The sequence below is a fragment of the Girardinichthys multiradiatus genome, chromosome 9, assembly GCF_021462225.1.
Source record: "Girardinichthys multiradiatus isolate DD_20200921_A chromosome 9, DD_fGirMul_XY1, whole genome shotgun sequence".
Taxonomy (NCBI): Eukaryota; Metazoa; Chordata; class Actinopteri; order Cyprinodontiformes; family Goodeidae; genus Girardinichthys; species Girardinichthys multiradiatus.
Genome location: NC_061802.1, coordinates 16,939,846 through 16,961,255, shown reverse-complemented (window position 1 = coordinate 16,961,255; position 21,410 = coordinate 16,939,846). Strand labels below are relative to the sequence as shown.

The 21,410-nt window shown below is 41.2% G+C and overlaps 1 protein-coding gene across 3 annotated transcripts in view; it reads left to right on the top strand.

Moving 5' to 3' along the window:
* Positions 1-21,410, top strand: part of LOC124873910 (tensin-3-like) — a 66,346-nt gene that overhangs the window by 25,978 nt on the left and 18,958 nt on the right. For all 3 annotated transcript variants that reach the window (XM_047374960.1, XM_047374957.1, XM_047374961.1), the window contains 4 exons: positions 438-1,316; positions 5,143-5,264; positions 6,982-7,090; positions 7,179-7,247. In XM_047374960.1, coding sequence (XP_047230916.1) covers positions 438-1,316; positions 5,143-5,264; positions 6,982-7,090; positions 7,179-7,247 — 1,179 coding nt within the window. The remainder of the gene's footprint in view (positions 1-437; positions 1,317-5,142; positions 5,265-6,981; positions 7,091-7,178; positions 7,248-21,410) is intronic.

Genomic DNA, 21,410 nt, shown 5'->3' with positions numbered 1-21,410 from the left:
ATATGGGGCTGCATGTTAGGTAAATGAGGTAGATAAATGGCCCTCATTATCTCGGCACAACATGTTTTCATTGCTTCAATTGAAAGCAAGTTTGCTGATGATGAAGTCATGATGATGAAGCAAAGTTCTCAGAGAATTAAAGTTGATAGAAAAATGAGAGGAGCTGCGGCAAAGTATCGAATATGTTGTTTTTTATCTTGTGATTACAGAAATCATTCATCTGTCTGATCTGGAAGAAATATTAAGCTAATTACAACAATGCTATATTTTGGAGGTATTTGCAAAGCCAAAATGTTAAAATTCTAGTTTTCTGTCATCTAATTTAACATTTACAAAAAAACAAAAAACAAAACAACTACACTTTTTTCAAAAGCAGTGGTTCCCTATTTTTTACCAGGTGTTATAAACTGACCAGAGTGATTTCTGTCTCCTTCCAGCTCCTCCTCATGTGTCTGAATCTGGTAATGGAAGTTTGTACTCCAGAGTGATGAAGAAGAGTACAGAGGAGGGAGCCTCATACCCTCTGACCTGCATCAGCCCGAGCTGCAGTGACAGAGCGCCATCAGCCAGCAGTGACTCGGGCCTCTCTGTTGCCTCACATGGGCAGACCGGAGCTGGGCCCAGACGAGGAGCCACTCAGGACAGCTGGAGCCAGGCTGAGAAGCTCATCTTTGGGGCAGACTCAGAGCCAACCCAGGCTCTTCTGGAGGTCATGACTGAACTGGGTTTTTCTTGTGCTGGAGAAGAAAAGGTGAATGGAGATGAGTCTGGACTGGGAACAAGCATAAATGGAGTGGTTTTGTCAAGCGAGAGGGAGACGGATATTCTGGATGATGAGGATGAAGGTTCTACTGTAAAGGCTCCAAACCTGAGTAGTGCTTTCTCTTTACCATCTAAAAATCTGCCTGAAACTCGGAGACAAGCCCAAATGGAGTACTCAACTCACTCCTGGGTTAGACAGCAGCAAATGGTGGATACCATGCCTGAGCGCGGAACCAGCAGGCCAAATAAAGAGAGACTAGCACATCTGGAGGCTCCTGAAACTCCAACAAGGGGATTAAGCAGCAGGGAAGCAGTGAAGAGAGGCCTCATAGAAGAGGACAACAGAGAGCCTACCAATAATACTTCATCCTGTCAGGAAGAAGAGCTGGCGTCCTTAGCTACAGACGTTGACGAGTCCATTGAGCAGCTGAACCAGCTGATTCTGGACTTAGACCCCACTTTTGTCCCAGTTCCCACTCAATGTTCTCCTCTGTCCCGGTCAGCCTCTCTACACACCAATGGGCTCAGCCATAAAGGACAAACAAATCAGTCAGGTAAGGTTAAACAAAATACTTGATCTAAGATGTGTCAGAGCTGTTAGAAAATGTCAGTTAACCCAGAATCCATGAGCTATCACAGCAGGGTCGTTTTATAGTTTTACAGAAAGATTTTCTGCCAAACAAAGTTAAGGACATATATAATGAGGTTTCTTGTTCAATTGTGTCCAGTTATGTTTGGTTCCATGTCAGTGTAAAATGTAAAACAAAAGCTATAGTTTATTTTCAATACATATCCTTCTTTTAAAATTTTTTTCTTATTTTTTCAGAGATGCCTGTCTCATTTAGACAAACTTCATGGTTGGGTGAAAGTATTTTAAAATCAAAATCTGCCAGGAAAATGAATAATTTTGAGCTTACAGTATGCCATCTAAAAGTTGTGGCATTAATGCTGCGAAATTCATTGACATGTCCAAAACATCCGCTGCTGCGTAGCTTAAGTGGCAATCACACATTCCCTAGTGCCAATTCTTGATGGTTTCTCTGGATTTTATGTGAGCTTACAATTCTTTGCTTATTACATACTCAAAAACACAGAAACCATTAGATAAAATTTGTAAAAAAAAAAAAAAAAAGCTAAATTGCAATAATTGTACTTATTCTAAAAATAAGGCTGCATTTACTCTTATTTGGAATAAATGTCACAGCGAACAAAATCATAATTTATTGCTGTTAAACTGGCCTGGCCTCAGAAGTTATCTTAGATGTTAGATATCTATGATGTTAACTACAGTGTTTTTAGCTGAATTGGCCATTTATACTTGAAAACAATTGTTGCACACCTCACTTAGTAAAAAATGCACCCATGCATGAATGAAGCTTATAGACTGGATTTGATATTTTAGTTCTGCTGATTTACACTCTGAGTTTTTTCAGGTTTGAAACACCACCGAATGGTAGAAACCTCCATCTTGGACAGAAATACTGCACGTATTTTTGTTGTAGAACGTGGATTTGTAAATGTGGGTGCTTTCTGAAAAAGATTTGAAGATTTTGGTCGAGCAGCTAGTGAATAATTCTACTGTGTATGCAGTGTAAAATCAAGACCTCTGTGTTTGACACAATGATGTATTTAGTTTACTGTCCGCCTTTTTATAGGTGGAAATACACAGATCCTGAAGTTACATAATGCAACCACACATAAAGTGAAGTGATTAAAGTGACTAGAAAGGACACAGTGATGATGAATACAGATCCCAGATTGAGGCTGAATCTCATTTCATCTTTGACCCTTGACTCTTTGCCATTACCTTATGTTTTGTGTGCTAAAACCAAGAGATTGGGGTGGGGGTCCTGTGATATGAAGGGGAACCAGTGGAAATACCACCTGCAAACAAAGGGGCTGAGCTTGCGAATATGCTCACAAATATATTTTACTGTTAAAGTGATTTTACTGCCACAAAAAAGTTCTACTTTGAGGTGTTTAAATTTATTAATTATTATAAAAGTTTTCATACTTAACTTTTCACATTCAGTCACACTACAACCACAAACTTCATTACATTTTACTGGGGTTCATGTGGTTGGCCAACACTAAGTGTATTATCAGGAATAAAAGGAAAAAAAAGCATGACTCCTTTCTTTAAAGGTCACCTAATGTGAAAGAATCCACCTGAGGGTAACCTCATTTCAGGTTACATAAAAAAGGCTACGTTTGACAGAAAACTAACATCCTTATGGATGCTGTTGGAAAGACTTGAAAGTTTATGTACACAGACACTCTCCATCCAGTTTGACTGACTTTAAGTTATTTTTCAAACAATAATGGCCAGAAATGTCAGTTTGTATGTGTAAAGTTGAAGGAGGCATTTCACAAAAGATTTAAAGCTGTAATCTTAGCGAAAGGTGGTTTTATGACATATTGACTCATATATAAAATGTGAGGTCATTGCTGTTTGCATACAAGGAATAAACAACATCTCATGAAAAATCGACTTCTTAAAGGATTATTCCATTTTAGAGGAGAATGGTTTACCTATATTTTGAACTGATGATATGGATCTGGGCATAGGAGTAGGAATTTGACTGACACTTTGAAATGAGATTTGGACATTGACTGCTGAAGTCTGTCACAGCTTCTGTTACTGGCTTATATGGATATATTCATGAAATATTGACTTGACAGACTTGGGTATACTTTGTCACTGGTACTCACTCATGCTGTATGATGATTTTATTACATCATAACTACTGGGACGGTGCCTGGAGGAACAGCCAGGCTCGTTCTCTGACCTCTGTCACTCATTTATTTTCTGTCAGGGGTGTCATACAAGGGATGTCTCCACTGAAGCCCTCTGCATGAAAAATAGCTGTTCAATCCAAACAGAGCTCAGGGCAGTTTGAATTAGGTTTATCTAGAAAATCTTAAAACTTTCAAAACTTGACAGGAATGTCCTATGGAACAACTCAGTCCTCTCTTCCTAGTGCCTTTTTTCAACATTAAAGCTCTCATCTTTTACTTATTAGTTTTGACAGCAACCAAATTGTATGTGCCGGAAATGGAGCCTGTTTGTAAACAAGCAGATTGACGTGTCAGAGCGTGGTGGCTGATATTTCCTCCAGGACAAATATTAAGCTGTAACTAACACTTGACTTAGTTCATGATTACTGCGAGTGTTTTTCAGGGGATGGTTTGAAGGAGGAACTTGTAAGTGTTCTGGAATGCTTTGAAGTTTTGACATCATGCCTTCACCCCCTCATCCTCTTGAAAAGAGTACATTCCTGTAACAAATATGGTGGACTTTAGGTGATATTTGAGACTTCCATGGAAGCTCCTTTGGCAGACTCACCACAAAGACAGTAGCTGGATTAGTTTCAGTGATTCATTCCAGCTTTGCTTTCATGAGACTTTTGAATGATAAAAACTGAACTCTTGCAACTTTAGCCTCTATGCCAGTGATTCTTGAACTTCCCAGCTTTCGGTACACAAAATACCAGTAACAGAGACTTCAAACCCAAGTATAACAGGTTGAAGTGTCTGAATATCAACGGTAAATCAGTGAAACAAGGGCATAGTAACAAATCTTATATTGAGAAATATGATCTGGGCAATGTCTTTTTATTTTTATTTTATTAAATTTCCTCTAAACTCTCTCTCTCACCGTGGGTTCCTAACACCAACTTTAGAACAATTTGAAACGTTTTATATAAGTTGTTTTTAAGCAATAAAATTAGGTATAGAAGAAACAAGGACTGGCCTAATGGTTGTGCTTTCTGGAATTAAACACCAGTTGAAAAAGATGAGTTTTAAAAAAAGATTTAAAATCACAAATACTGTTTACACTTGAACTGAACCCTTTCTTCTATCTTTCTAAAAGCAGCCTATTCCCAATATTTTATGTCACAAAAATATTTCAGTTAGCAAGCATGTATATTTTGAACAGACGTCCGCGTAATCATGAGCTCATAGAACAATATTGCATCCATATCTAAAAAAAAAGGAGTGATTGTTCCAGCAGATGTTTTTTCCGACGAGACGCGGTGATGTTCCACCATCTGTTTACGGTGCAGACTTTCTTAGTCACAAGAGATTTGCCTCTGCTGATAAAACACATGGATAGAAGCTTTTGTCAAAGACAGACACAGCAAACACCAATCACTGTCATCACCCTTTATTGCCAAGTCTGCATCTGTTTACAACAAAGTGTCAATTTAGTTTAACGCCATGCCTTTTTTAAAACATGACTAGACTATTTTGTGTGTGAATGTGTGTAACAGCGAATCACATGACTGAATATGAGTGTCAAACGGATTGCGTGTCAGATTATAATTTGTTTTACTGTCTGCCCGCCCGCCTCCTCTTTATCACTGTTTTCCTGATTAGGATGGAAACAGCAGAAACATGTCAGCAATGCGACAGACGTTGACCCTAAGAGTCCAGAATGGAGAAGAGATGGACCTCAGTGTTTTACCCCAATCAACAGCCCCTCCTTCGTCAACTCCCAGGTAAACTCACCTCAACTCACAGACTGTCACGTAGAAAGAGTACTTTCACTAGCAAATTCTTTTTGCAGCCATTACACACATACATATGGTGCAAATATATATAAATTATTTTATGAATAATTTAGACTTTATTTGAAAAGTTTCTAAATCAGTCTAGCTACAAAGAAACATCAGCTTAAAACATTCTAGTTACTGTAAGACTGTTGATAAAAAGGTACCTATAGCCTCAAAAATTGGAAGAAAAAAAATTATTAATAGTTAAAGAGGTTATGACCGAACCTACAGTTATGACCAAAGGTTTTGTTAGTGACACAAGGGTAATGTTGTTTTTTGGCTTCAACAATTTTTACATGTTTCTATAGTATGCCAAAAAAAATACTAAGATAATTCCATAAAAAAAAAAAAGAAACACAAGACCTCTGGACCAAATCTGACTGATGATGACCCATTCTGGTCCTGATTAGAGATTTGAGTCAATCCCAGTTTGTTGGTTTCTTTTTCTCCACCTGCTTTTGACATTTTAAAAAATGTGGACTTTTCTGACCACAGGTTCATGTTTTGATCTTTAAGCTACTTCATAATCACTTTAACCTTTTGACACATCATTCTAGAAAATAAATCATCACAAATTTTACCTGGGGTTCTTGGACGAAGTTGCTGCTGGATGACGTTTTGGTTCAGCTCTCCAGTCATTTCAGTGCTTTTGGGCAGCATTGTGAGTTTGCTTATTTGCTTGTAGGAAAAGCAACCTCATACATGGATTGTATCAAGATTCTTCACTGTTGGCATCATACAAAACTCATGGTAGCTCTTACCTTTTGTTCTTAAGATGTCCCAAACAATCAAAAGGATCAGTATTTGCAATGCATCAGTCTTCTGCTGTCCATTCTTGTATTTCTTACAGGATTTCAGTGTCCTTGATTTTCCTCTTTGACTAAAGTGGCTTGCTTGCTTTTCTTCTTGATCAAATGTCTTTACCTCACTGTGCATACATTTGCTCTCACAACAACCTGATGTCAGTGATTAGCAAGCTCTGCACTGGTGGCAATCTCATTCTGTTGCAACCTTTTTCAGGAGGACACCGTCTTAGAGCTTGTTGGATTCTCTGGGATGTCCTGAACTTTCCCACCTCAATGAACCAGAAAAAAAATAAGTTCTTTCAGCAGCAAAAGTCTTAGCAACAGTTTCCTGTATGTGAACCCAAATTGAAACAAAGGTATGAAGACTGCATGCTTTTCTTTATAGGTATCTGTGGTTAGCACAAAGAGTAAATGATAAATTTGGGTAAAAATAAAGTCAAAATTAGTTTTTGTTCTAAAACTTTGTAAACTATTAACAAGGTTGAGTTAATGTGGATCTAATTTACCGCACAGCAGCCTAGAGATGATCTTAACGGTCACCATAGAAACCTTAAAAAAACAAACAAATATTTATGCACTCCAAATCCTTAAGCCATCAATTTTTCTGCTTTTTCATTTTGGAAAGTCTGGACTTTTCTTTTCTTTAACCCAGCATTTTTCCTGTGTTGCATGAATGGCCTGAGTGTTTTCACCAAAACACAGACTGCAGCCACACACAGATCACAAGACTGATGTCTGCTGTTGTGTGTTTATGTGTGTGAGGGAGAGGTTATCACCTCCTAACACTTCATGAAAAATATCTCAGCTGTTCTCTGTGTTTTCTCCTCAACTCATTCTCTGTATTGTTCTTTTTAAAGCATGGTCATCTCTACAAAACTACCAGCATGGATTACTGCAGACAAATGGACAACTCTGACTTCATCCCGACAACTCCAGCTTTCCCAGTGTCTTCTCCAACGCCCTATGGTGAGAGATGATGTAAAAAAATGAGCCCCTGTGGCAGTGGGTGTGTCTGCGTTTGGAAATCTTATCAGATTTTTCCATTTCTTTCCAGTGAAACATTTTTCTGAGTTTTCCCAGCTCGGAGATGGCAGACAGTGGGACCAACACAGCTGGACACAAGGTAGACTTTCTCAAAAGCGAATGTGTGGCCAGATATAGTGCTTTGCAAAACGTATCCATACCCGTTGAACTTTAACATTCATTTCTATGTTACTATAACACATTTAATGTATGTGTAGACCATTACAAAGTTGTACATATTTGTAAAGAGAAAGAAACCTTCAGCCCCCCTGACTCAACCCTTTGTGGAACCAGAGTGGCTGTGTCTCAGTGCTATTGTTTGTTATGGGTTTGATTCCATCTTCCTTCTGCCACATGTCGATGTGCCCTTGGGCAGGGGTCTTAACCCGAAGTTGCCTACCAATCTGCATCTCTTTATAGAAGTGTGTGGCTGGATGAATGTGGCTGTAGTGTAAAATGCTTTGAGTGGTAAACATGACTAAAGAGGCAAATTCCATCCGTCCGTCCGTCCGTCCAGGGCTCTGTAGGATAAGCAGAAGCTGGACTTCTGCTAATAATAGCTAACAGAGGAAAGGACCCTTGCTGACAGGATGTCCACTCATGTCCTGTTCGGGGAGGGTACAGGAGGAGAGGGGAGGGTCTGTTGTTGTTTGAACATCCTGCCTGAGTAGATATGCACCTCACAGCTGCTGCAGGAATTTATTGTAGTGTCAAAAAACATGATTGTCTTTCAGAGGTGTAAGCTCATATCTGATTTAAGCCATCGTTGTTTTTCTGGACTAACTATCTGTACATACTTATGTTAGGTGGGATGTTATGCAATATATTTATGGTCATACTATTCACAGTGCCATTTTTCTGTGTTTTGGACAGTTTGCTCATTTAAAAGGCAGTTCTGCCTGTTTATTCCAAACATATTTGACAGAGCAGCAGAGCGACAGGATGGAGGGAGAGATGATGAAAGAGTGCACAGAAAAGCACCTGATTTTCTCTCCCTGCTAAACAAAGGGCACAGCATGTCTTTTGGTTGCTGACATTTGTGGCTCAGACAACAGTTTCCTGTTTCCCACATTAAATGCACAGCAGTCTGGAAAGCAATTTGCTGGGTCTAGACAGGAGCAGAGAGATTATCCATTTAAATAATTGTTGTTTTATTTATAGTCATTATAAATTGTCCCAAGGCTACATGTCTATGAACAAAAGATAAAAAGCACTTTTCTTCTAGCTGATCTTACAGTTTTTCTTCTTTGAGTTTTGCACAATTTAAGCATTACACTGAAAAACTAATTTGTTAAAATAGGTTAAAGCTACATGTCTGTTATATAATCCAAAGATATTTTTAGTTTTGCAATAATTGCTATAAATACAACTAATGATGATATTAAAAGCAATAGTTTCTTTTTTGCTGACACATTGAGATGAGCAGATAAGGGTAATGTTTGCATTTCTGGCAGTAGTTAGAAGGCAGTTTGGTCTGTCAGGCAAAGCCTAAATGCCTACATTTCACATTATCTAAACTGTATAAACATTTTCATTTTTATTAAATAAATTACAGTAAGGACAATGCAAATTCACAAAATAAAATCATTTAATAAGAATCCTCAGTAAGGAAAACAAGTAAAAAAAAAACAAAAAATAAAAAGGTTAATAACACTTAATAACACTTTTGTGTTATTACCACAATTTTGGTGTGTGAGCAAATAAACACCAAGAATAATTGTTGTTATTCTTCTATTTTAATTGGGTTGTTTGCAATATAACATAAATAAAACACAAATAAAATCTTGGCGTTTACATTGCTGGAAGAAAGTAGCTGTTTTTAAAGTTATACCAATATCAGAAGTCATTAGAGACCTTTTTAGTTGGATTTCAGTTACCTCCTTGAGTACAAAATAGATTTTGAGCTTTATGGTAATTATTAAAAAAAAACAGATAGTGGTGCAATTGAAGGAAATAGTTGAGGACAGTTTGATTAGCAGATTTCTTTGTATTTTTTGTTTGTAATATTTTGTTTTGCAGTTTTGGCTGTAGTTAGAAGGAAGTTAGTAATAAAAGTTATTCAGACCAAGGAAATAAAATCCCTACAATATGAATTCTAGCCATGTAGCCAGAAGTGAACCCAACAACTAACTAAACTGCTGTCATGATTTGCAAAGGCAAATAAAACAAGTTTGGCAAAACCTATTTCTCGTACTCGTGCTCGTGCTCGTGCTTGTACTTGTCGTCTTCTACGTATCCGGGCCCGGGTCGTTGGGGCAGCAGACTCAGCAGAGACACACAGACGTTCCTCTCCCCAGACACCTCCTCCAGCTCCTCCAGGGGGAGCCCAAGGCGTTCCCAAGACAGCCGAGAGACATAGTCCCTCCAGCGTGTCCTGGGCCATCCCCTGGGCCTCCTCCCGGTGTGATGTGGCTGGAACACCTCCCGAGGAAGGCGTCAAGGAGGCATCTGGTATAGATGCCCGAGCCACCTCAACTGGCTCCTCTCGATGTGGAGGAGCAACGGCTCTACTCCGAGCCCCTCCCGGATGGCCGAGCTCCTCACCCTATCTCTATTGGAGTGCCCGGCCACCCTACGGAGGAAGGTCATTTCAGCTGCTTGTATCTGGGATCTCGTTCTTTCGGTTATGACCCAAAGCTCATGGCCATAGGTGAGGGTAGGAACGTAGACCGACCAGTAAATCGAGAGCTTTGCTTTTCGGCTCAGCTCTCTCTTCACCACAACGGACCGGCACCGCGCCCCCATTACTGCGGCAGCCGCACTGATCCGTCTGTCGATCTCCCGCTCCATTCTTCCCTCACTCGTGAACAAGACCCCGAGATACTTGAACTCCTCCACTTGAGGCAGGAACTCCCCTCCAACCTGAAGAGGACAAGCCACCCTTTTCCGGTCGAGAACCATGGCCTCTGACTTGGAGGAGCTGATCTTCATCCCAGCCACTTCACGCTCGGCTGCAAACCGCCCCGGTGCATGCTGTAGATCTTGGCTAGAGGGGGCCAGCAGGACCACGTCATCTACAAAAAGAAGAGACGAAATCCACTGGTACCCAAACCAGACAACCTCCGGCCCTTGGTTGCGCCTAGAAATCCTGTCCATAAAAGTTATGAACAGGACCGGTGACAAAGGGCAGCCCTGCCGGAGTCCAACATGCAGGTCCGACTTAGTGCCGGCAATGCGGACCAAACTCCTGCTCCGCTTGTACAGGGACCGGATGGCTTCTAATAAAGGGCCCCCAATTCCATACTCCTGGAGCACCCCCCACAGGGCATCACGAGGGACACAGTTGAATGCTTTCTCCAGGTCCACAAAACACATGTGGACCGGTTGGGCAAACTCCTATGAACCCTCAAGTACCTTGTAGAGGGTATAGAGCTGGTCCAGTGTTCCACGGCCAGGACGAAAACAACACTGCTCCTCCTGAAGCTGAGGTTTGACTATCGGCCGGACTCTCCTCTCCAATACCCTGGCATAGGCCTTACCAGGGAGGCTGAGGAGTGTGATCCCCCTGTAGTTGGAACACATCCTCCAGTCACCCTTCTTATGAAGGGGGACCACCACCCCAGTCTGCCAGTCCAGAGACACTGTCCCCAACCGACACGCAATGTTGAAGAGGCGCGTCAACCATGACAGAAATACACCCGCTACCAAAATAAAAGGCCTGTCCCCAACCGCCACGCAGTGTTGAAGAGGCGTGTCAACCATGACAGCCCCACAACATCCAGAGATTTGAGGTACTCAGGGCGGATCTCATCCACCCCAAAGTCCTGCCACCGCAGAGCTTTTTAACCACCTCAGTGACTTCAGCCTGGGTGATAAAAGAGTCCAACCCCGAGTCCCCAGCCTCTGTTTCCACCAGGGAATGCGTGATGGCGGGATTGAGGAGATCCTCGAAGTACTCCTTCCACCCCCCAATAATGTCCTCAGTCGAGGTCAGCAGCCTCCCACCCCCACTGTAAACAGTGTTGGTAAAGCACTGCTTCCCCGTCCTGAGGCGCCGGACGGTTTGTCAGAATCGCTTCGAGGCCAACCGGTAGTCCTTCTCCATGGCCTCCTCAGACTCCTCTCAGACCCGAGTTTTTCAAGCATCTTCCCCCCCAGCGAGCTTACATTCTATGTCCCCAGAGCCAGTCTAAGCATCCGGGGATCTGGCCGCTGAGGTCTCCACCTTCGTCCGCCGCCCAATCGTCTTTACACCGGTCCCTCACAGTTCCCCTGAAGGTGGTCGGCCCACTGGGGGATGGCCTCGCGTCTCTTGTTCAGGCTTGGCCCGGCCAGGTCCCGCGAGGAGCAACCCGGCCACCAGGCGCTCTCCGGCGAGTCCCGACCCCAGGCCTGGTTCCAGGGTGGGACACCAGCTCCGCCGTACCGGGCGACGTCACGATCCTCATGAAGGACTCTTGAACCGCTCTTCGTCTGACCCATCACCTAGAGCCTGTTTGCCTATTTCTTTATGTATTTATAGATGCAAATAAAGAATAGATGTGATAATCTTTAAATTTTTCATTGGCTGCACATTCATGCTGGGAATCTTTGCTTCCACCACATTCTAAGATGCTTTATTGGATTGAGATTTGATGACTGGATGCCACTGGAGTACAGTGGCCTCATGTAAAAAACCAGTATGAGATAATTGAAATTTTGTGACATGGTGCATTTACCTGCTGAAAGTAGCCATCAGGAGATGAGAACACTGTGGTTATTAGGGGGTGGACATGGTCAATATTCAAGTAGGCTGTGGTATTTAAATAATGCTAATCTGGTATTGTTGTGATTATTAATCTGAGAATATTATTTAATATTAATATTTTAATATTTTATCAAATAATATTTCGGTCTGTTAAGGGTTGTCCTGTGAATACCAGCCCAGTAAGGCGATGGTATTAGGAAGAAAGTTAATGCACTTTATTTTGAAAGTTCCAGAAAGGTCCGTACCGGAGTTTAATGTTGAAATCCATGGCTGTGGGTCCCAACAGTATTAAGGGAGCCAAACATATATCAAGAAAATATTTCCCAAACCATTAAACCACCACCAGACCCCTGAATTGCTGATAGAAGCCATGATGGATTAATGTTTTCCTGCTAAAAGGATTTGGTAATATATTTTTTTAATTTGTTTTTGTCAGATAATTGTTTCTGAGCTACTGCAAATTCTACCCTTAGTTTCCTTGTTTTTTGCTAATAGGAGAGGTACCCAGTATGGTCATCCTCTGTTGCTGTAGCCCATCTGCTTAAAGGTTTGACGAGGTGTTGTGCATTCAGAGGTGTTCTATGCCCTGGTTCTAATAAAAAAGATATTTGCAGTGCTGTTATCTTTCAGTCATCTCACACCGGTCTGACATTTCACCTCTGACTTCTGACTCCAGTAATGCATTTTTCTACCACTCACTAGATATTTTCTCTATTTCAAACCATTTTATGCAAACCAGTAATATTTTGTTTGTGAAGTCACAGTAGATCAGCAGTTTCTAAAATACATAAATCAGCTTTACTGGCACCAACAACACTGCTATCTTTAACCACTTAAATCTTCTTTCTTCCCCATGTTGATGCTTGGTTTGACTTTCAACAACTAGTCTTTACCACGGCTAGAAGCATAAATGTATTGAGAAGCTTCCACATGATTGGCATTGGATGATTTGCTGTCAGTGTTAACAAGCAATTGGAAGGGTGTACTTAATAAAGTGCTTAGTGCATGTATATCAAAAGTCAATGGAGGTCTCTATAGGCTGTTTCTTGTTGCTTTTAAGTTTGTAAATGTTGTAGCATGAACGGCAACAAGCAGTTCACATGCTGTTTGCTGACTGCTTCAGAAGCTGGACCAGGATACAGAACAGTTTCACCAATGACAATGTTACAGTTAGTTGTTACGAAGAAGGTATAACTGACACTTTGAAGACTTCACAGTACCCTCAATATTTGATACTATTCTGAATTAAAGAAAAACATTAACCCTGCTGCCCTTATGTGCTTTGCTGTAAACAAGACAGCAAAATGCAGCTCTGAAACATTACATAACTCAGTTTCCATTGTGTATTTATGGTCACATCATAATAAACAGTGATATGCAGAAGCTCTCATCCAGAGGAAGCAGTGTGCAGTGGAAGGAATGTAGATGAGGCTACTCGCTGAGGTTTATCAGAGGCATATGGTCAGAAGAAAGTCTGAGTCTCAGCTCGGACTTCTTTAGATGGTTGGAATTGCTGAATGAGAGGCAGCTGAAGGGCTCTAAATGTTTCAAGAGCCAAATGTGCAGAGAGGTTTTATGTTGCAGTAATTGTGCTATGAGATCTATATGTCACCCAAAAGCTGCTTTTTCTTTAGAGAATAAAATGGCATAACAAACAAGATGGTATACACAATAAATTGCTCTTTAAATCTCCAGAACTTTAGCCTTTTAAAAATCTGAACATTAACCCAAAACAAACCCTGCTGCCAAGTTATTTTTAAAATGGGTCTGATGGAAGGGAAACGATTTGTTATTGGGATTTAATAATAATAATACATTTTATTTACAAGCACCCTTCATAATGCTTAAGGTCAAAGTAAAATCAAGAAGTTCAGGTGATGATGCGATGCGAGCTGCTGAGTTCTGGACCATTTGGAGCGTATGTATAGGATTTTTGAGGGAGACCAAAAAGAAGAGAATTGCAATATTGAAGACAGGAGATGATAAGGTTCTGTACCAGAATTCAGGCGGAATGATGGGAAAGGAAGGAGGGAGATGATTAATGTTGGGTAGATAAAAATATGCAGACCCTGTGATGTTATCAATGTGAGATGTGAAAGATAGGCAACTATCAAGGATGACACCCAGACTCGTAACCTTAGGTTAGGGGGAGACTGTGGATCTGCCAATGGAGAGAGAAAAAATGTCTGCTATGGATAATGTCTCTTTTGTTCCTATAAGAAGGAGCTCAGTTAAGATTGAGCTCTCTCTTCATAAGGATTTTGAGATGAAAACATTTATTCATGTGCAAAGCAAAACTAAGACAGAAATATATCTGTCTTTTTCTACCGTCTACTGCATATAAACTAACTCCCAACACAACAGTAAAAATACTTTAAAACCATGCAGTTGCTGTGAGTTGATTTTTTTTTTTAAACTTAGAGACAGAAATATTCAAGAAAGGACATGTTTCAGTTTAGACTCACTGTGTCCTGAATGTGAAAGTTTCCTAAAATGCAAAACATTTTTAATTTGAATTTTTCTTTTGTTATTGGTCCATTCACAATAGCTTCTTTTGGCTGAATGGGTGAAGTCTAAGCAAAGCTATCCTTGGAGTTTTAAGATCTTTAAGCTTTGCCTTGTGTCTGTACACATATGGGGTTATTTAATCCCTCCAGCATGTGCTGGGTCTGTACTGGGGTTCCCTCTGAGTGGGACTTGCCTGGAAAACCTCAAAATCAAGGTCCCCTTAACAGATAACTGAACCACCTCATGTGAAGCTGCAGCAGCTCTACTCTGAACTCCCATCAGATGACGGGGTCTTCTTCTGCTATATTTAAGAGTTTTAATTTGGCCACTTGCATCTGGGATCTTGTTTTTTCAGGCATCATCCACATTTCATGAGCAGAGAAGAGGGTTGTAAAATTGGCACATTGGAGAGCTTCTCTTTTTGGCCCAACTCTTTTTTTCACCATGACAGACCAGAGCAGTGCCCCCCAACTGCTGACCAAACACTGATCCTCCCCTTGAAGCAAAGACTGCACAACATCAAGTTCAGTTAGAATGTAAGCAGGGTGCGCGGCAAAGGCAAAGGATTGAAAATGCCACTTCCTTGAATTATAATCTGGCACCAGGGACAGTTCCACAATAATGACCCCTTTACGACTCCCTTCGTTATTGTCATTCCTGCCATCAACAGCATGTGGCAACTTAGAACAAAACTTGTTCCCTTACAGTTAATCATTTGGCTGCACAAAACTTCAAATTGCATTAAGATATATTTTCAGTATTTGTACAGGAATAAGTGACTCAATGCCCCTTATAAACTGGAGTTAATTGTCATAGGGTGACTAGAACATTAAAGGTAACCTCAGGAAACAGGTATGCTTCTCTATCTTCTAGTGACTCCAAATAATTTCAGGTATACCAAAGAAATATAAACAAACTTGTATCTATTTTTTAAACTTAAAGGACAGATGCAAAATGCTGACATCCATTTCAGCTCATTTCCTGTGACACCAAGGTTAAAATGAGACACATGCTTTGACTGAAACTAAAGTAAACACAACATTACTCAATTCATCAGCAGCTCCTCGCCTTAATTTATGATAAGCAAAGGAGAGACGCATGGCAGGAGTCACTGTCAAAGCGTCTGCATGCCTTTGTCCCCTGTGTTTGTGGCGAGCAGATGGTGGGAGTGGACGCACATGCCTGGACAGAGAGGCCTTTTTGAAGCTCTTCAAACCCCACCACCTCCTATCGCTTTCGCTGCTCCATAAAAGGCCACATGTCACCTCTGACCCCACTGGAATCCAGTCTGATTGGGGGAAAGCTCTCACAGTGACCCGCATGAACAATGCTCAGTGGTCAGTAAAACAGAGGGAGGGTTGGAGGAAAGGAGGAGGAGGAAGAAATTTCATACACCTCCTCCATATCTCCCTCTTTCTGTCCCTCCCTCCATACAAACCCAGAAGTCGAGTGGCGTCACAACAAGCCAAAAACAAACGGGGGGCTTATTTTTTCATCTGTGGGATGAAAGGAGTTGGAGATGGAAGTGAAAACTGCCCAGCCTTTGGAAAATTAAGATCTCTACTGCGAGTGGAGCTCAGACTGTCTTTTTAAAGGCAGAGGTGAAGAAGGAGGAAGAGGTTTTTTGGTAGAAAGGGACACTTTCATTCACGCCAGGAGGCGGCAGAAAGAGAAACAGGAAGGTGAGAGACCCTGGAAGTTTTGAAATAACCGGCCAATAACGGGATAACTTGTGGAGCTGTCACCATCATGACTGCGTCTCTTGGTATGTACACGCCCACATGAGTGGCAAAAAGCTTAGAGGTTTAGTGTGTTCCATGTTAAGGCAGTGGTTTCTCTTTGAAATTTTCAATTTTAGTCATTTTTTTGCTTATTGTATTTATTTGTCTGTGCTGTACTGTTTGTCCTTCTCAAACTGCATTGAGAAGAAGAGCATAAATAATGAGGTACAAGGGCCTCTGGTATTTTCAAACAGTTGTAACATTTCATCTTTTACAAGCATGCACCCTCTTCATAAAAACCTTTCTTTTACGTCTGTTTTTGTGCATATTAAAGTTCCTTTCCTCAGTCTGGATCGTCCTGGACAGCAGTTTTGCAGCCTGTCTGACATCTCAGGTTAGCTTGGAGAATGAGGTGGTTTGTTCCACTGCTGCGTTCATGATCTCATCCTGTTGGGGGCTCATTTTGGCCTACATCGTGTGCTGATGCATTGGCGGTTAACAAAGAGGGGCCATTTCCCCCCTTTTTATTTCTGCTCTACTGACCTTAATTACTTAGAAAATGCCTGTCTTTTTTTCTTTGGGGGGCACACTGTGGTGAAGGCTACCGACAGAGATGTCAAAGTCACTAAAAGACGCAACATTTGTTTTTTATGTTTTCATAGTTTAGCTGTTTTTACAGAAGAAGAAAAAACACATCTTGTTTTAATTTTGGGGCTTTAATGTTTTATGTTGCATTTAAATAGTCTTAAGCTATTGATAGTGAGGAATACAGGTCAAAGAAATGGCTTTTTCCGATGAATCAGTGCAGCCAATGGCCAATATTCCATGTCAGTCATTTTTTATTTGGCCAGTGTTTTTTCCATTTATAACATTTTGTGACTCGGGATCAGACTTTTCATTTCTGTAGACATGAGCATCTATGGTCTTACTGGCTCAAATGAACCAGCTGAAGCAGCAACTTTTTCTCCTTTTGTGACTCCATACATCTGGTGGTGGAGAGATTTCAGGTCACTTGCATGAGTTTACAGATCTCTTATGATTATTCTGATGGCTATTTTTTTGTATCTAATCCATGTACAGGGTACTTCAAGAGTCTGTAAATTTGGACAATTATTGAACTGGATTTAAATACTTTCTAGGATTGTAATAGTATAGGAAGCGAAACTAGAGATTAGAAAGTCTTTGCATTTCCAGATTTTATTCTGCCTGCATTGTCCATATATTGTGTCTTTGCTTAATTTTTTTCTTCATTCCTTCCCGTCTTGTGTTATTCATTTCTTACTTTTTTTTTCACCGTGTCTTGTCCGGCAAAGTAGCACTCAGAATTGTTGTTTGAGTGCCAAGAAAAAGCCCAACAGATTTATTTTCACAAGTGGAGCATTACAGCTAATGCTTTAAAGTTCTGCTTGATATTCATAAAAAGAAACTTTATTAGAAACTGCTTTGAGGTTATTTCAATTGTTACGGACAGAAATAAAAAGGAAAAAAAGAAGCACGAAAGAGAGAAGGGGGGTAAATGGAAAAGAGGAGAGAAGGAGAATAGAATGAAGGAAAGAAAGAAGGATGAAGAGAATACAAGATAACACCCTGCTTGCTTCTACACCTGCAGAAACGTTCCTATTACCAGCTTTTTTTACTGAAAAGTGCACGGTACTTATGAATGTGAGATGTATTTAGTGGTAAATACGGCTCAATATAGAACATTTGTGTATCTGTTAACACCTGAATAAAAACACCTGTGGGTCTGAGTGTGAGCGCGCTTGTATATACAAGGTTTCTCCATAAAAATATGCAATAGTGAGTCTGAGGAGTCACAGACCTGCCCCCCCGGACCTGGGACAGATACGGAGGAGATCTGAGCCACAGACATCCAAAGGCCCCCCAGAGCACAGGAACCCCAGGAGAACTACCGCCGGGACTACCGTATCCCCCCCAGAGAGGAGCAAGGGAGAATCCCAAGGGAACCACCCAGCAGCCACAGTGCAGAAGCCCCAGGGAGCTGCAGCGACGTACGCCTGAGCAGATCCAGCCATGGACCCAGAGACCCGAGACCCGGGACCCCGAGACATATTACTTTCCAAGCAGAGGCCCGACCAATCCCAGGGGTCCAGGCCAAGCAGCCACCGAGAGTGAGGTAGCACACACCAAAGCACCCAGCCCCGGACACCGAGAACCATAAGTACACCGGTGGGCAGAGATACCAACCACCGTCAGGTAGTGTGGCGGGGAGGGAATAGGCCCCACATTTGATTAGGGGCCTAAACTGATCCGGGAGAGGGAGCAGCCCAAGACCCAACCTGACACAAAAAACAGGCACACACAATCACAATCAAACATTCCCACCCTCATGCGTACACATAAAAACACTCACACCCACGCACCTAACGTAAAGCCAACCAACAATGGATGTCATGTACTCATTCACACTCCCCATACATACTCTATACTCCCAGGTCCAGGTGCCAATACCTCATAGGGACAACCAGCCCCCGGACCCAGGAGGTGATCCACTTCCCTTCGGGGGTGGAGACAGGCAGACCTCCCCAGCACCTGAACCTGGTCCTTGCTAGCCTGGGCTCGTGCCTGAACCTGAGCGACCCCGACCTGGACCCCAACCCCGCTCCCTGAACCCAGTTCCCCAACCACCCTCATCTTCATCATCCAATCAGAGCCACCACAGAATAAAATAGTCCCAACCCCCAATGAATTCCGATCTCAACCCCATGAGCCCCCCACCCCCAAAATCACCCCGACATTAATCTCCCCACTGGGCCACCCCCAAACAGGACACAGATATCGAACACATGCTGCTTTCACTTTGCGAGACTCCTCACAGCATGCCTCTCAACACATCCCTCTAAGGCTATGGAGCACGGTAAGCTGGGTGAAGACCCTGAGGCAGACTGGGGAGTCTGAGCTGGAAGAAGCAGGGGGTCCTTCAAAAGTTGTATGAATATACAGATAACTGTAACACAGAACATGAAGCATTTTGGTTGTTGGAATGTGTCTGAACAGTGCTGGAGAGGTTATTTTGTTTTCTTTTAGAGGTGCTGCAACTGATCCAAATTCCAGTAGTAACCTAAAAATCAGCTTAAATGATGATTTTAAGATTGTGTTGTTCTCAGAATTATGACAGTTGCTTTTTCTGAGCCACGTTTGCTGGTTTTCTAGATGAAGCTGCATGAGCAGCTTTCTCCTGCTTACACCGCTCTGCCAGGTTAATATTTTTCCTCTGGAGCTGAGTAAAACAGGCTGTTATTGAGTGACTGGAATTCCTGAATAAATCAGGAATGTGTGGGAGCATTGTAAATTTTCAACACTTTGGTCTGTTGTTGAACAACAAAAGATAAACTGCAAGGATATGTTTTTCAGGTCGGATCTTACAGAGTCTTTGACAGTGATTATTAATTTATCAGTGTAATCGACTCTTTAAACACAGTTTCCTTCCTTTAGTCTTCATATTTGCCTTCCTTTGTTTTCACTGTTGTTTTCTTTGCTCCCTTTTCTTGGTCAATAAACATGCCATTCCGAACATCAGTAAACTGCAGGGAATTTTTATTTAATGGCTTGAGATGTCCTCTCAGCAGAAAAATGCAGAAGTCTTCTGCTACTAAATCAGAGGAGCATGAAGGACCTGGCAAAGAGGGAGCTTGAGGGGTATCTTCAGACATCTGGTTGAGGTTTCATGAACAACATTATATCTAACAGACCACTTTTTGACTTTTGTTCTGCAAATTTAAAACAAAAATTAACACTTGATTTAACACAAATGAAGACTAAAACAAGTAATTTAGGTTGATCTTTTCTAATTATTGTATTTGTAAACAAATAAGCAACTCTAGCTAGCATCACTTTTCATACATTTCCGGGGGTTACATACACATACAGTATGCTTACTGTTTTTGGTATTTTTGTAATTGTCTGTGTGCAGTGTTGCATAATAGCACTTTTTTAGTTGCTCTGTGGGGGTCTAAATCCTGTGTCCCCAGATTTTCACTTCGTGCACTCATTAATGATGACACCAGTCTCATTTCATTTTCATACCTGCCTTTTCCTGTTATAGTTAGATGAAAAGTTGCCTTAAGTTCTTAGCAACTGTGCAATAAATAATTGCAGTAACTAATTTAAGATTCATGTTGCTAAAAAGTGAAGAGATTACCTTAGTTGATATGCATCTGATTAGGATGATTGCTGAATACCTCCCTGCGATGGTGTCCCCCTTAGGAAGATGAAAAGTGTTGTGAGAGAGGGATGACTAAGGTTCCTCTATTTGACTTGATTCCTCTGTGACCGGATGGATGGATGGATGGATGGATGGATGGATGGATGGATGGATGGATTAAAGTTTAGGACAAAGTGGTGGTTCATCATTAATCCTTTGGAAAGGTCAAACTTTTTGTGGCTTCTTTGTGAAATCCACAATGATGATGTTTGTCTATGTTTTGAAATGTCACTGTTTTGTTGCCTCTGTTTTGTACATTTGTGTGTTGCTGGCATGAAATAGAAGGACACAGGGTTTAAGTTGTTGCTCTTTTCACTCACCATACATGCCTAACCTTCAATGAAACAAGTCATTTTTTATTTATTGTGCCTGTATGTTTGTTCAGCAGCTGTTACAGTTTTTTTTTTTGTAGAACTTACACAAAGAGCTTCAAATTAATAAGAGAGGAGCAAGTGATGTATAATATTTTTGTTTTGTTTAGTTTCAGTAAGTTTAATTTTATATCTTTATGGGAAAGTACCTGCTTGTAGGATTATGTTTTTAATTATATGCATGCAAAAATAGAAACTTATAATTTTTTTCGGGTGGGCTGCTCACTCACACCCTCAGTTGTTTACAAACAGGAAACTGCTGCCAAGTCATCTAAACAGGCACCATGGTAAACGTTTAATTAGAAAATGAATCAATACGGTTGATATTACTTGAACAAAGTACATTAAGTTTACTGGCAATTTTAGCTATAAGAACTTTGTTATTGAAGTTAACTCTGGATGAATGTAGCATGTGTGTGTTTGGGAAGCAGTATGTGACATCCTCCTCCTTTTTTATTTCCATCCTCTTCCCTATACATTCATGTTTTTTTTAATGTGACAGATCTGAACAGCTGTAATATGACCATATAGGTAACGTTTGAGCCTCAGAGTGAGCTCATGCTTACATTCCTTTGGTCTGCCAGCTGTTTGTACAGCCTAATTGATCATGTGTTATTGGGTTAATGTGTGTCGTAATTATATCCTGTTCTTTTTATTCAACAACACGTGTGATCAGATGAGAAGATCCTCAGATAACCTTTCTCTTTTGATAAATAGTAACTATCTTCATGGCAAGCATGAAGATATGCCCTTT